This window comes from Clavelina lepadiformis, chromosome 3, assembly GCF_947623445.1.
Source record: "Clavelina lepadiformis chromosome 3, kaClaLepa1.1, whole genome shotgun sequence".
Classification (NCBI taxonomy): Eukaryota; Metazoa; Chordata; class Ascidiacea; order Aplousobranchia; family Clavelinidae; genus Clavelina; species Clavelina lepadiformis.
In genome coordinates this window covers 17,406,117-17,422,665 of record NC_135242.1, presented here as the reverse complement: position 1 = coordinate 17,422,665, position 16,549 = coordinate 17,406,117, and the positions used below count along the sequence as shown (strand labels likewise).

The 16,549-nt window shown below is 49.7% G+C and overlaps 1 protein-coding gene across 1 annotated transcript in view; it reads right to left on the bottom strand.

Moving 5' to 3' along the window:
* Positions 1-254: 254 nt before the first annotated feature.
* Positions 255-16,549, bottom strand: part of LOC143449836 (uncharacterized) — a 75,061-nt gene continuing 58,766 nt past the window's right edge. The window contains exons 9-25 of the mRNA XM_076950164.1: positions 8,712-9,202; positions 7,816-8,629; positions 7,525-7,725; positions 7,260-7,428; positions 6,936-7,037; positions 6,585-6,689; positions 6,245-6,463; positions 5,906-6,129; positions 5,046-5,825; positions 4,726-4,920; positions 4,336-4,557; positions 3,812-4,254; positions 3,127-3,317; positions 2,781-3,008; positions 2,446-2,667; positions 2,185-2,340; positions 255-2,056 (exon numbers count right to left, since the gene is read on the bottom strand). Coding sequence (XP_076806279.1) covers positions 1,758-2,056; positions 2,185-2,340; positions 2,446-2,667; positions 2,781-3,008; positions 3,127-3,317; positions 3,812-4,254; positions 4,336-4,557; positions 4,726-4,920; positions 5,046-5,825; positions 5,906-6,129; positions 6,245-6,463; positions 6,585-6,689; positions 6,936-7,037; positions 7,260-7,428; positions 7,525-7,725; positions 7,816-8,629; positions 8,712-9,202 — 5,061 coding nt within the window. The 3' untranslated portion in view covers positions 255-1,757. The remainder of the gene's footprint in view (positions 2,057-2,184; positions 2,341-2,445; positions 2,668-2,780; positions 3,009-3,126; positions 3,318-3,811; positions 4,255-4,335; positions 4,558-4,725; positions 4,921-5,045; positions 5,826-5,905; positions 6,130-6,244; positions 6,464-6,584; positions 6,690-6,935; positions 7,038-7,259; positions 7,429-7,524; positions 7,726-7,815; positions 8,630-8,711; positions 9,203-16,549) is intronic.

The following is a 16,549-nucleotide window of genomic DNA, read 5'->3' as shown; positions in this document are numbered from 1 at the left end:
AATTTCTTTTCAAAGTCTTTTATTTAGCTTCTGCTTTTTAGCACGGCCAAAGTTTTACCTTTATGTTAATGGAACTTCTAAAATCTAGGATTCTATAGTTAGGTGAACCATTCATAAAAATACATGTTATCTTGCTCAAAATAGTCCTGTTGTTATCGTTTGTATTTTCATGCAAATTTTATCATTGCGACTGGTAGCCTATAACTTGTAGTTGGGGTTTTTGCCCTTGTCAAATCGAAACCATATAATGCCTGTTGTAGTTTTGCAATGCATTTTATTCCCGATCCTCACTACATACACAAAAAGAATCAAGAAAGAAAGTAATAGTTGAACCAATTACCGGCTCACTACTAATGGCACGTATAAGCATTAACAAGTTTACAGGATAAACGTTTAAGGAAAAAAATGTCCACATTTCAAATGGCATTATTGCCCCAAACCAGTTTCACAAATCGCTCATGCACCGAATATCTAGTTTTCTACCACAAAATATATAGTTTAAAATACAAATCATGAACATTTTAACTAAAGATAGTATACGCAACATTAGACGCGGCAACGTAGCAATAATTAAACACTAAGGTTCGTTGATATATGGATGCATTTCGCTCCCCATGCAAAACACAAACGTAACAACGAAGAAACGACAGAAAAGAAGATCAAGGTCTATAATAAGGAGAAGACTGATTTCCTGAAACAAACTTGTCTTCCCCTTTGTACAAATTGTCCAAGGTAAACCAGTCTTCTGAAAGAAGAGCAGCACCACTATAACTAGGACTAAGGTGATGAAAACGAGTAAAATCCTGTTTAACTTGGGAGTGTGGAAACATTTTTTCTCTTCCTTAAAACTTTAACAGCTTTCCTTTTGCACCACACTTGGGATATCTTGTCGTCGAAGCAAGGTTGAAAAATGCAGAACCACATCATCACCAAAACAAGACAACGCATATCATCACTGGTCTATCGAAAACCGCAAGTCTTGAAACTCACAAATGGATCATCACTTTATCTCCCATCTCGACGATAAGGAAGCTAACAAAAGATCGCGACTTGTTCATCCACAAAGAACTTTGCTTCGATTGAGATTCTGTTTTTCTTGGAATCCATACACGGCGTAGGTCCAACTATTTTCAGACACAAAGCTGTAATGTGCCCCCTTAACTTTGCCCAGGTGGTTGCCTTTCATCTCCTTGCAAGATCACCATGATGCCAAGAAATATCTCAAACATGAAGTGGTAACCATAGCCGCGAAACAACTAAAAGGAAAGAACTAAGGAAAAGAATCTAAGAGGACATGGGAATGGACAAAATAAAAATAAAAGTGGCATAAATCATGGTCGAAATTAAAGGGAATCTTTTGTAATGAATAACACCGAATCGCAAAACCGGACAAGTAAAAAATAATAGTAATAAAGAAACGAGTAACAAATAGTAAGATCACAGTTAGATGTCATTATCGTACACCTTGAAAGAAAAGGATGTTAAATAAAATACTGACTATTGCAATCCTTTGAACAATGAAAAATTTAATTATTTGTACGTATAATACAAATAGAAACCCTTAACTCAGAATTAACAACCGTTGCATTACTTCTGGAGAGGTAACTAACTGTTCAAAATTTAGGACTACTTTATTATTTTTAATCGGTTTGTCAGATGGCATATGCGTTAAACGGGTTGTATCACATAACATAAGCCCTTGGTCCGTCATCTGAAGGTTCATTTGGAGTTTCGTTTAGGGAACCATAGCTGCTAATCTATGGTACTGCACTGCAAGCAGTCGCATGACAAGCGCATTCAAGTGCAACTTCGTATTCGTACACCTTTGTAGACGAGTCAGGACAGGTTAAGTCAACCTTGCGCTTTTCAGTCTTCACAATACTGCAGCAAGAACACTGCTTTTGGAATGTTCCCACTTCGGATGAGAAGACTGATGCGCTGGTACAGTGACCTTCGCACATTGTGACGTTAACCTTCTGTGGTGAGCGACAGCCATCGTGTTCAATTTCTTCGAAAAAGTCGGCAACTGGGCGGCACTTAGTTTCTGGTACCTTGCCTGAACACAACATGTTTTATTGTAGTTATGTAGCCTAGTTATTCATTTTGGATTAAAATGGCCGATCCCAAAAATGACAAAAATAAATTTTCTATTGCATTGGGAAAAGATAAAAGTGGCAAACATACTGGAAGCGCAATAGGTACAGCATCCGTCGCTTGTGGCCTTGATATCCTCAGATGCACACAATGGATCAATAGGTTGACATGCAGGTGCACTGCACTGACTGTACACCTCATTGCTCAAAGCATCAATCATACATTCGCATGAAGTACATTGATCATCTAGAGTAACATGTAACGTCAATAAATAGGCCATATATCCATATATCAATCCTTGGATTGTCAGTGTACAAACTTCTTCAAATAAATATAATTATAAACTCTTACCGGAAACGACCCAAGTTTGTCCAGGTGCATACTGCTTGCCCTCGTAATGACACACAGTTGGTACACAATCTCCGCAACACTGACCAGCTACAGGGACGTAAGTGTAGCCTGAACTACATGTACCGCATTTGATTGCAGTGCAAGTGGTTTCGTAAACTCCGTCCTTATCAGGTGTGGAAGAGCAACTACATTCGGTGCAAATATCTTCCATCCAAGTCACTCCTGTTTTACGCAATCGACACAGTTTTGATAACAAAGAGTGACTCGCCAAATTTTTGAATTTAAGTAAAACTTTTCCTATATTTTTTCTCTCTGTGAAAAACTTGTTTTCTTACCTGGTGCATGCATTTCGCCGCAATATGAACATTGTGTTGGAGGCTTGCAAACGCGCTCTATACATCCGCAATCGTTAGTGGCATCGCTTGCCTCCCAGCCTTCTTTGCATGTTTCAGGCTCAGTGCAAGTGTTACATTCACACACGAGTGTTGTACAGCAGGGGTTGGCAGCCTTCTCAACAAGGTGCTTATTAGCCGGGCAGTTGAGTTCTCCTTTACTGCATATAGCTGTAAAAAGACCATAATTGTAATTAAATCAGCTAAAAGACTCATCAATCGTCATAAAATTAAGATCAATTGTGTATGCAGTTACATATAATATAGCAACAATGTGTAATGAACTTACATTGATCGCATTCACATGCATATACTGGACAGCATTCTCCTGGATTTTTTTGGTATTTTCGTTCGTATGATTCGCAGACAATATTGCTAACTGGACAATTTCCAACCTCACATACGCAAATTTCTTCATAGTCGCTTGGACAACAATCCGCAAGACCTGGAGCCCGAGTTTCCTTTCCGGTCTTGATAAGTCTACGTTGAAATTAATTTGGTGCATTACTATTACGAGTATGTGTTCTATTGCCCTGTATCTATAACCTGCTCCACGTTACGTTTTCGTTTAGGAATTGAATATTTCAACAATACTTTGCAATTAATCCAATTAAACTTAATTATGTTTTCCAAGCTACATAAATAAAAGCATCGTTCGTGTAGCGTTCTTTTATTTTTTCCCATTGGTAATATAATTTTGGTGTAACATGGAACGCTACCGTACCGCTTGGTCATGATTTTAGGTTAACACTACAGTGTAATAAACATGGGAATACAATGTGCCTATGGTTGTTATTAATTTAAAATATCGATATGTTTCGATTGGAAATAAAGCAGTAAGTTAATGGAATTTGGGTGTTAATTGCCTGTAGCCTACTACTTAGTGGAGTCAGATTAAACAGATTACAGATTTAGCTACTTAATAATAATAGGACACACCACTACACTTCTAGGGGATTTTGGTTTTGACAAACCTGTAGCCTGGTTGAGATGGACAAGACGTGGTCTTGACTGCTGGGCACTGGGTTACATCACATTGGCATTCCGTAACCTGGCAACAAGCACCCTCTTCGCTGGTGGTAACAAGCTTGAAGCCGCTAGCGCAAGAGGTAACGCAAGGTGGACATCTACTGGTGTCGCACTGACATGCGTATGTTGGGCAACATTTACCAGCATTTGTGACAACCGCCACCATACCGCCTTCACAAGTAGGTAGTTCGCTGGTTTGGCAACTGTCTCTATCACACACGCATTCATATGTTGTACAACAACGTCCTTCCTCGGCGACTCGTAAAACGAAACCTTGTTCATCGCAGGTTGGTTTACTTTCGCAAGTTTCGGTCTTGCACACGCACGTCGCCGTGGGACAACATTTGTCAGACCCAACGACTTCGAGTTCTTCGCCATCCTCACAAACCTTAAAACAAGGCCCAGTTTCCTGTTAATCTGCAAACAACAGTCTGTCTATTTCCAAACCAGTGACTCATCAATGACCTACCGGAACTGGCAAGTTAGGACAAGATTCAGATTTGCATTCACACGTGTATTCCAAGCAACAGTTGTTTGGTCCGCAAGGCGTTGCCTTCCATTCTTCGCCAATGGCACATCGTGGTCGAATAATTGGTGGACAGCTTAGTCCGGCACACTTAGACTCGTGGTTATCCGGCAAGCACACGTACGCCGTACAGCATACAGAATCGTCATTGATTCGAGCTAGATTCTGCGGAAACCATCAACCAAAATGAGTGATATTCAAACACATTTCCACATACTTCAAACAAACACACGCAATAAATGCAGAATGGTTACAAAGCTATACAACAGCAAAGACTTGAACTGAATGCTTAGTGAATTTAAAAGTATAGGTTTACTAATACAAATGAGGTACCTCGTTAGTTTTGCATCTTGGTGCTGGTGGACAGGAAACTTGGGATTGAATGACGGATGAATCTGGCTGACAGGTTGCGACGACGCAAGGTTCTCCCGAATATCGCCATTGTTCTCCAGCCTTTCTTCCATATCCATTTTCGTCACTGCACACTGGACATTGCCAAGTCTCCAGACAATCGCCATCGTGAAGAACCTGGGAAAAACGTGACATTATTGCTTAACATATGATGATACGGAACGAAAATAAGGTGCAATGGAATAACACCACACGTTTCGAAAAGGATTAACATATAACTTATAGAATGAACATACACTTACCTTTTCCTCACCACAGAAGTACCCTTCGGTGTTGAAGTTGACCTTTATAGCAGCATAAGTCTTAAAGTTTTCGCAAGATTTTTGTACATCAACTCCGCAAGCATGATATTCGCTTCCTGGAATGCGGGTACCGGGGTATGCGCAGAAATTTTCACTTCTCCATTCAATGCATTTTCCGGCACGTGCTGCTGCGCTCGCATATGCGGCACAAACTGAACATCCTGGCCAGTCAGCTGACACAGGTGAGCCTACTTGTAAAACTGGAAGTCCGGCAGTAGCTCTTACGCAGGTATCAATGTATTCAGTGGAATCAACAACGTCTGTAACTTCAGCAAACTTGCCGGTTGTAAATAGTTGAGAGCAATATGTACGCACCAACGCACTTCCGTCGCCAGCAATTAAGCCCGTTTCGGGTAGCGCATCCTTGAGGCAAGATGGTAGACCACTTTTTTCTTCCGCATTGCCAACAACAAGATCCGTACTAGTACTTTCACTGGCCAACCAATGGTTAAAGAAGGTCGCGATGGAGTCGGCGTCGGCTTTTACAGCTGCAGATACACTGGCAACAGCATAGCTTCCTATCCATAGGTCGTTCCTAATATTGCCATCAGCCAACCCACACAATCCTTCGGTCTTTCCTGAAAACTTAGCTGGTACATGCACAGCCCATGTGTCAGAGGCATGGTCAAACACCACTTTTACTCCAGAAGATTTCATGGTAACAGTTGTTGTTACACCCGCCGTAGTTATAGTAAAGCTGGTGGGTGGTGTTTCCAGTGCCTAGTGTAAACATACACCCGTTTTTAGATACCACCAGTCGAAACGATATTAATGTATAAACCAATGTAATAAATATTTACATTTTGGTTCTTCTCAATCTTTAAAGTATGTGACGAGACTGTGTCGATAATTGTCAAAGACTTTGTGCAAATGGAACCATCACAATATCCTCGCTGTACAGTTACTTCGAAGTCAAGAGCAAACGCGTCGCGCACAAGAATGTGGGAGCATGGGCATGATCGAGCGTAACTATAACCATCAAATGTATGTATTCGGGTACTTCCAGCATAGCCACGGCAAACAACTAAAAGAAAATCATGAAAACGTTTTCAAACTTTGCCGATTTGAAGAGTTTTAAGTGTATCTTTCAATTTCACTGGAAGTAATTTAAAATGACATTGAAAGCTTTAAATACATACAGTCACAGACGTAAGATGGGCAACATCCATCTTTGTCCAAGATGATTGTGGGTTCAACATCTCCAGGACAAGTTGGTTTCACCATCTGTGGGCACTTTTTAGCATGGCACATCATATTACGATCACCTAGACACTGGCAGAGCTGACATGTGTCTGAGGCCATAGACCAAGTAGTGTGGATATCGTGGAATGTGCCATCGCTATCGGTGCATCCGATTCCTGATGACACATCAGTAAGGATAAGCTCAGACTTAAGTCATACAAATCATTACAAGGTATTCAACATATTTTCGTATGTTTCGTGAAATAAAAAAAATCAGAAAAGCTGAAGTTGGCATACTTTCACACTTATATATTCCGCAACATTCTGAGTCATCGTTCACACGTTCACGTCGTTCATTAGCGGAACATTTTGCAGCTGTAGGGCACGTTTCAAGTCTGCATACTGCACAAGAAAACTTTAATGTTGCTATGTTACTTTAAATAGTGACAAAGACGTGAATGAAAGATTAACTAATGCCCGCGTATCAACCTTGAATGTAACAGGCGGCCACAACCTATAGGTAAAATGAGAAAAACTAATATATTTAAAAACATTTGTGTAAATGATATATCATAATTATTTTAACCATTTGCCACACTCTAACTGTAAATCTTTGTTTGTAAAATAGAATCTGTTGCAATTATTTACCGCATTCATACTGTGGACAGCAATCAAGAGGATTAACAGCAACAGCAGCGTGATGTTCATCACATTTTGGCATTTCTATCTGACAAAGCGACTTGTCGCACACTAATAACACGAAAAACAGTATAAAATGAAGTTATTTTGCAAAAATGTCAGAAAATGTTTTAATTAGTTTGGTCCTGCTGATTTCGGAGTACATCTAGACGAATTACGTAAATATAGCTTGAAAAGTTAACTTGGAAAAAAGCTGATGAGGACAAACGTAGCTGCAGCTTTTTCTCTTTTGAGGTATAACGGACACATTAAATAATCGTAAACTTAGCTTACCGCATTCATATTCCTCACAGCATTCCTCCATCTTTGTAACTAAAATCTTTCCATCAGTGCATTCTGGTTTAGATTGAATAGGACAGGGGTTAGCCGCGCACTTAATACCACTTTCAGTGCAGTTGCATAGCTGACATTTGTTGTGGATATCTTGCCATGTTTCGCCGAACTAATAAAAAATGCATGATAGTGTTCATTTAGGTCGGTTGGGATGTTTTCTAAATTGTGAAAGTCTAAGTAAAAATCATTTGTAATGATCTCTTACATTATGAGGCAATCCTGTTTCGTCTTTACAGCTTGCATCGTCATCAATGCATACAGGACAACAATCTGTTGGATCTATCAAACTAAACTTCTTTCCAGATGGGCAAGAATCGGCGTCGCAAACTTCTGGTGCGCATTGTGCTTCTCCTCCCATGCATATGCAATTTACACATCCGTTATTTTCCTTCCAAACAGCCCCAGTCTGAAATTAAAATAAAGTATGCCAATAATGCAAGATACTTAATTTGGCTAGTAAACATAAATGTATATACAAACAAACACTTAAACTTACTGGTCGACGTATAGAATTCCTAATGCATGGGCAATCCCGAAGATAAACACAGGAAAAACCATCGCAAACTTTTCCTTCCGGACAAGTGGAAGGACAAGCAGAGCCATCAAGAATGTCGGGACAACATCCTTCAACAGACCCACTTTCAGCGGATGCAATGGCTTTTGCATATGTGCCAGCAAGTTCGTTATATCTTCCTGCAGCGTATTGGTTATAATTGACATTAGAGGATGCACCTGCTCCAGCAACTCCCACAAGCATAGTTGAACCAGCAGCGAAGTTAGTGACAACAGAAGATTTATCATGATTAGAACTTCTGAAACCATCCATAGAATCATCAGATTCGGCATCAGAATGCGAGATATATTCACTTGACTTCAAAGATGTTGTTTCGCTCCTTCCCTTGTTAGTTGATTCTCCAGGATGCGATATAGATGAAAACAAACTTTCAGGTAGTAATAAGGAAGACGCAGCTCCAGCAACTGATGAAAGACCAGACACACACTTGGAAACAGGACAGCAGGACGTCTTATCGATCACGATTTGGGAAGAACCAAGTGCACATTTTTCATTATTTAATGGTACGCATTTTGTAGGATTACATGCGCACTCGTATGTGCAACAGCATGAATCAGTAGCTATGAACTGCAAGTCTTCATAGTAATTGCAAACAGGTGACGAAGAAGGACAAGAACTGACGTCACAATCGCTTTCAACAACACGATAAGAGAAACAACAATCATCAGCTTTTTCAGCAATAACTTTGAATCCTTCTGGAGCAGATGGGTAAGAATCACAATGTCTGGGAGAACATCTAAACAAAAAAATGAAATGGAAAATAAAGCAACAAAAAATTAAACAAGATTAACAAAATAAAACAAAATCAAAACACTGACCTCACAACACTTTCCGAACGACAAGAACATAAAGAACATGGATCTCCATTTTCATACCAAGTTTCACCATAGGAACGAGAATCACCAGACTCATCTACGCAAGAAGGAGATTCTGATAAGGAAGTAATTCCAACTTTATGAGTATCAATATCCGAAGCAGCAAACTGGGAAGACGTTTCAACAACTTCGTTTTCCAATGCATTAAACGGTTCAAGATCAAAATTAATTTTTTCAGAAAACTTCCCAGAATCGGACACAACAGAATCGCGGCCAGATAAAGCGCCCGCCTTGCCAGCTCCGGGATAGTATCCGGGCATGCCATAGAATCCGTGGTCTCCTACGCCGCCGGCTAGCGCGCCGGCGCCCAAGGAAACCTTGCCTGGAACGTAGACCGTCTTTGTCACATCACCGTCGTCACCGTGGCCGTCGACAACGAAGTCTGCCTGTTGATCGCCGGTAGCGCGGCCCTCACCAGATGCATCGTGTTTGCCCTTGCCGTTAAAGGCGACGTCTCGTCCAGAGTCACCGCCACTGGTGGTTATCGTTTCCATGCGTCCGCCTCCTAGGACGAGGCCGCTTGCTGCACCGCCCAAACCGGCCTGGTAGCCCTTTCCGTAAGGATATCCGTCGTAACCTCCGTAATGGCCGTGAGTTCCTGCACCAGCGCCTGCGCCGAGGACAACTGATCCGGTGTCGAAGATTGTCTTGCTGTCGTCACCGCCCTTCTTTCCTCCTCCGACACGTAGCTGACCGTCTTGCTCGCCGGATGCTTCACCGCGTCCTTCGGCCGCCATCTCGGATCCGACGTCAGCCTTGACCACGTCGTCAGAATGGTCGCCTCCGACCGTTTCGGTGATAAACTTGCCCTGGTCAATGATCATGCCGCTGCCTGCCAAAGCGCCCGCCTTGCCAGCTCCGGGATAGTATCCGGGCATGCCATAGAATCCGTGGTCTCCTACGCCGCCGGCTAGCGCGCCGGCGCCCAAGGAAACCTTGCCTGGAACGTAGACCGTCTTTGTCACATCACCGTCGTCACCGTGGCCGTCGACAACGAAGTCTGCCTGTTGATCGCCGGTAGCGCGGCCCTCACCAGATGCATCGTGTTTGCCCTTGCCGTTAAAGGCGACGTCTCGTCCAGAGTCACCGCCACTGGTGGTTATCGTTTCCATGCGTCCGCCTCCTAGGACGAGGCCGCTTGCTGCACCGCCCAAACCGGCCTGGTAGCCCTTTCCGTAAGGATATCCGTCGTAACCTCCGTAATGGCCGTGAGTTCCTGCACCAGCGCCTGCGCCGAGGACAACTGATCCGGTGTCGAAGATTGTCTTGCTGTCGTCACCGCCCTTCTTTCCTCCTCCGACACGTAGCTGACCGTCTTGCTCGCCGGATGCTTCACCGCGTCCTTCGGCCGCCATCTCGGATCCGACGTCAGCCTTGACCACGTCGTCAGAATGGTCGCCTCCGACCGTTTCGGTGATAAACTTGCCCTGGTCAATGATCATGCCGCTGCCTGCCAAAGCGCCCGCCTTGCCAGCTCCGGGATAGTATCCGGGCATGCCATAGAATCCGTGGTCTCCTACGCCGCCGGCTAGCGCGCCGGCGCCCAAGGAAACCTTGCCTGGAACGTAGACCGTCTTTGTCACATCACCGTCGTCACCGTGGCCGTCGACAACGAAGTCTGCCTGTTGATCGCCGGTAGCGCGGCCCTCACCAGATGCATCGTGTTTGCCCTTGCCGTTAAAGGCGACGTCTCGTCCAGAGTCACCGCCACTGGTGGTTATCGTTTCCATGCGTCCGCCTCCTAGGACGAGGCCGCTTGCTGCACCGCCCAAACCGGCCTGGTAGCCCTTTCCGTAAGGATATCCGTCGTAACCTCCGTAATGGCCGTGAGTTCCTGCACCAGCGCCTGCGCCGAGGACAACTGATCCGGTGTCGAAGATTGTCTTGCTGTCGTCACCGCCCTTCTTTCCTCCTCCGACACGTAGCTGACCGTCTTGCTCGCCGGATGCTTCACCGCGTCCTTCGGCCGCCATCTCGGATCCGACGTCAGCCTTGACCACGTCGTCAGAATGGTCGCCTCCGACCGTTTCGGTGATAAACTTGCCCTGGTCAATGATCATGCCGCTGCCTGCCAAAGCGCCCGCCTTGCCAGCTCCGGGATAGTATCCGGGCATGCCATAGAATCCGTGGTCTCCTACGCCGCCGGCTAGCGCGCCGGCGCCCAAGGAAACCTTGCCTGGAACGTAGACCGTCTTTGTCACATCACCGTCGTCACCGTGGCCGTCGACAACGAAGTCTGCCTGTTGATCGCCGGTAGCGCGGCCCTCACCAGATGCATCGTGTTTGCCCTTGCCGTTAAAGGCGACGTCTCGTCCAGAGTCACCGCCACTGGTGGTTATCGTTTCCATGCGTCCGCCTCCTAGGACGAGGCCGCTTGCTGCACCGCCCAAACCGGCCTGGTAGCCCTTTCCGTAAGGATATCCGTCGTAACCTCCGTAATGGCCGTGAGTTCCTGCACCAGCGCCTGCGCCGAGGACAACTGATCCGGTGTCGAAGATTGTCTTGCTGTCGTCACCGCCCTTCTTTCCTCCTCCGACACGTAGCTGACCGTCTTGCTCGCCGGATGCTTCACCGCGTCCTTCGGCCGCCATCTCGGATCCGACGTCAGCCTTGACCACGTCGTCAGAATGGTCGCCTCCGACCGTTTCGGTGATAAACTTGCCCTGGTCAATGATCATGCCGCTGCCTGCCAAAGCGCCCGCCTTGCCAGCTCCGGGATAGTATCCGGGCATGCCATAGAATCCGTGGTCTCCTACGCCGCCGGCTAGCGCGCCGGCGCCCAAGGAAACCTTGCCTGGAACGTAGACCGTCTTTGTCACATCACCGTCGTCACCGTGGCCGTCGACAACGAAGTCTGCCTGTTGATCGCCGGTAGCGCGGCCCTCACCAGATGCATCGTGTTTGCCCTTGCCGTTAAAGGCGACGTCTCGTCCAGAGTCACCGCCACTGGTGGTTATCGTTTCCATGCGTCCGCCTCCTAGGACGAGGCCGCTTGCTGCACCGCCCAAACCGGCCTGGTAGCCCTTTCCGTAAGGATATCCGTCGTAACCTCCGTAATGGCCGTGAGTTCCTGCACCAGCGCCTGCGCCGAGGACAACTGATCCGGTGTCGAAGATTGTCTTGCTGTCGTCACCGCCCTTCTTTCCTCCTCCGACACGTAGCTGACCGTCTTGCTCGCCGGATGCTTCACCGCGTCCTTCGGCCGCCATCTCGGATCCGACGTCAGCCTTGACCACGTCGTCAGAATGGTCGCCTCCGACCGTTTCGGTGATAAACTTGCCCTGGTCAATGATCATGCCGCTGCCTGCCAAAGCGCCCGCCTTGCCAGCTCCGGGATAGTATCCGGGCATGCCATAGAATCCGTGGTCTCCTACGCCGCCGGCTAGCGCGCCGGCGCCCAAGGAAACCTTGCCTGGAACGTAGACCGTCTTTGTCACATCACCGTCGTCACCGTGGCCGTCGACAACGAAGTCTGCCTGTTGATCGCCGGTAGCGCGGCCCTCACCAGATGCATCGTGTTTGCCCTTGCCGTTAAAGGCGACGTCTCGTCCAGAGTCACCGCCACTGGTGGTTATCGTTTCCATGCGTCCGCCTCCTAGGACGAGGCCGCTTGCTGCACCGCCCAAACCGGCCTGGTAGCCCTTTCCGTAAGGATATCCGTCGTAACCTCCGTAATGGCCGTGAGTTCCTGCACCAGCGCCTGCGCCGAGGACAACTGATCCGGTGTCGAAGATTGTCTTGCTGTCGTCACCGCCCTTCTTTCCTCCTCCGACACGTAGCTGACCGTCTTGCTCGCCGGATGCTTCACCGCGTCCTTCGGCCGCCATCTCGGATCCGACGTCAGCCTTGACCACGTCGTCAGAATGGTCGCCTCCGACCGTTTCGGTGATAAACTTGCCCTGGTCAATGATCATGCCGCTGCCTGCCAAAGCGCCCGCCTTGCCAGCTCCGGGATAGTATCCGGGCATGCCATAGAATCCGTGGTCTCCTACGCCGCCGGCTAGCGCGCCGGCGCCCAAGGAAACCTTGCCTGGAACGTAGACCGTCTTTGTCACATCACCGTCGTCACCGTGGCCGTCGACAACGAAGTCTGCCTGTTGATCGCCGGTAGCGCGGCCCTCACCAGATGCATCGTGTTTGCCCTTGCCGTTAAAGGCGACGTCTCGTCCAGAGTCACCGCCACTGGTGGTTATCGTTTCCATGCGTCCGCCTCCTAGGACGAGGCCGCTTGCTGCACCGCCCAAACCGGCCTGGTAGCCCTTTCCGTAAGGATATCCGTCGTAACCTCCGTAATGGCCGTGAGTTCCTGCACCAGCGCCTGCGCCGAGGACAACTGATCCGGTGTCGAAGATTGTCTTGCTGTCGTCACCGCCCTTCTTTCCTCCTCCGACACGTAGCTGACCGTCTTGCTCGCCGGATGCTTCACCGCGTCCTTCGGCCGCCATCTCGGATCCGACGTCAGCCTTGACCACGTCGTGAGAATGGTCGCCTCCGACCGTTTCGGTGATAAACTTGCCCTGGTCAATGATCATGCCGCTGCCTGCCAAAGCGCCCGCCTTGCCAGCTCCGGGATAGTATCCGGGCATGCCATAGAATCCGTGGTCTCCTACGCCGCCGGCTAGCGCGCCGGCGCCCAAGGAAACCTTGCCTGGAACGTAGACCGTCTTTGTCACATCACCGTCGTCACCGTGGCCGTCGACAACGAAGTCTGCCTGTTGATCGCCGGTAGCGCGGCCCTCACCAGATGCATCGTGTTTGCCCTTGCCGTTAAAGGCGACGTCTCGTCCAGAGTCACCGCCACTGGTGGTTATCGTTTCCATGCGTCCGCCTCCTAGGACGAGGCCGCTTGCTGCACCGCCCAAACCGGCCTGGTAGCCCTTTCCGTAAGGATATCCGTCGTAACCTCCGTAATGGCCGTGAGTTCCTGCACCAGCGCCTGCGCCGAGGACAACTGATCCGGTGTCGAAGATTGTCTTGCTGTCGTCACCGCCCTTCTTTCCTCCTCCGACACGTAGCTGACCGTCTTGCTCGCCGGATGCTTCACCGCGTCCTTCGGCCGCCATCTCGGATCCGACGTCAGCCTTGACCACGTCGTCAGAATGGTCGCCTCCGACCGTTTCGGTGATAAACTTGCCCTGGTCAATGATCATGCCGCTGCCTGCCAAAGCGCCCGCCTTGCCAGCTCCGGGATAGTATCCGGGCATGCCATAGAATCCGTGGTCTCCTACGCCGCCGGCTAGCGCGCCGGCGCCCAAGGAAACCTTGCCTGGAACGTAGACCGTCTTTGTCACATCACCGTCGTCACCGTGGCCGTCGACAACGAAGTCTGCCTGTTGATCGCCGGTAGCGCGGCCCTCACCAGATGCATCGTGTTTGCCCTTGCCGTTAAAGGCGACGTCTCGTCCAGAGTCACCGCCACTGGTGGTTATCGTTTCCATGCGTCCGCCTCCTAGGACGAGGCCGCTTGCTGCACCGCCCAAACCGGCCTGGTAGCCCTTTCCGTAAGGATATCCGTCGTAACCTCCGTAATGGCCGTGAGTTCCTGCACCAGCGCCTGCGCCGAGGACAACTGATCCGGTGTCGAAGATTGTCTTGCTGTCGTCACCGCCCTTCTTTTCTCCTCCGACACGTAGCTGACCGTCTTGCTCGCCGGATGCTTCACCGCGTCCTTCGGCCGCCATCTCGGATCCGACGTCAGCCTTGACCACGTCGTCAGAATGGTCGCCTCCGACCGTTTCGGTGATAAACTTGCCCTGGTCAATGATCATGCCGCTGCCTGCCAAAGCGCCCGCCTTGCCAGCTCCGGGATAGTATCCGGGCATGCCATAGAATCCGTGGTCTCCTACGCCGCCGGCTAGCGCGCCGGCGCCCAAGGAAACCTTGCCTGGAACGTAGACCGTCTTTGTCACATCACCGTCGTCACCGTGGCCGTCGACAACGAAGTCTGCCTGTTGATCGCCGGTAGCGCGGCCCTCACCAGATGCATCGTGTTTGCCCTTGCCGTTAAAGGCGACGTCTCGTCCAGAGTCACCGCCACTGGTGGTTATCGTTTCCATGCGTCCGCCTCCTAGGACGAGGCCGCTTGCTGCACCGCCCAAACCGGCCTGGTAGCCCTTTCCGTAAGGATATCCGTCGTAACCTCCGTAATGGCCGTGAGTTCCTGCACCAGCGCCTGCGCCGAGGACAACTGATCCGGTGTCGAAGATTGTCTTGCTGTCGTCACCGCCCTTCTTTCCTCCTCCGACACGTAGCTGACCGTCTTGCTCGCCGGATGCTTCACCGCGTCCTTCGGCCGCCATCTCGGATCCGACGTCAGCCTTGACCACGTCGTCAGAATGGTCGCCTCCGACCGTTTCGGTGATAAACTTGCCCTGGTCAATGATCATGCCGCTGCCTGCCAAAGCGCCCGCCTTGCCAGCTCCGGGATAGTATCCGGGCATGCCATAGAATCCGTGGTCTCCTACGCCGCCGGCTAGCGCGCCGGCGCCCAAGGAAACCTTGCCTGGAACGTAGACCGTCTTTGTCACATCACCGTCGTCACCGTGGCCGTCGACAACGAAGTCTGCCTGTTGATCGCCGGTAGCGCGGCCCTCACCAGATGCATCGTGTTTGCCCTTGCCGTTAAAGGCGACGTCTCGTCCAGAGTCACCGCCACTGGTGGTTATCGTTTCCATGCGTCCGCCTCCTAGGACGAGGCCGCTTGCTGCACCGCCCAAACCGGCCTGGTAGCCCTTTCCGTAAGGATATCCGTCGTAACCTCCGTAATGGCCGTGAGTTCCTGCACCAGCGCCTGCGCCGAGGACAACTGATCCGGTGTCGAAGATTGTCTTGCTGTCGTCACCGCCCTTCTTTCCTCCTCCGACACGTAGCTGACCGTCTTGCTCGCCGGATGCTTCACCGCGTCCTTCGGCCGCCATCTCGGATCCGACGTCAGCCTTGACCACGTCGTGAGAATGGTCGCCTCCGACCGTTTCGGTGATAAACTTGCCCTGGTCAATGATCATGCCGCTGCCTGCCAAAGCGCCCGCCTTGCCAGCTCCGGGATAGTATCCGGGCATGCCATAGAATCCGTGGTCTCCTACGCCGCCGGCTAGCGCGCCGGCGCCCAAGGAAACCTTGCCTGGAACGTAGACCGTCTTTGTCACATCACCGTCGTCACCGTGGCCGTCGACAACGAAGTCTGCCTGTTGATCGCCGGTAGCGCGGCCCTCACCAGATGCATCGTGTTTGCCCTTGCCGTTAAAGGCGACGTCTCGTCCAGAGTCACCGCCACTGGTGGTTATCGTTTCCATGCGTCCGCCTCCTAGGACGAGGCCGCTTGCTGCACCGCCCAAACCGGCCTGGTAGCCCTTTCCGTAAGGATATCCGTCGTAACCTCCGTAATGGCCGTGAGTTCCTGCACCAGCGCCTGCGCCGAGGACAACTGATCCGGTGTCGAAGATTGTCTTGCTGTCGTCACCGCCCTTCTTTCCTCCTCCGACACGTAGCTGACCGTCTTGCTCGCCGGATGCTTCACCGCGTCCTTCGGCCGCCATCTCGGATCCGACGTCAGCCTTGACCACGTCGTCAGAATGGTCGCCTCCGACCGTTTCGGTGATAAACTTGCCCTGGTCAATGATCATGCCGCTGCCTGCCAAAGCGCCCGCCTTGCCAGCTCCGGGATAGTATCCGGGCATGCCATAGAATCCGTGGTCTCCTACGCCGCCGGCTAGCGCGCCGGCGCCCAAGGAAACCTTGCCTGGAACGTAGACCGTCTTTGTCACATCACCGTCGTCACCGTG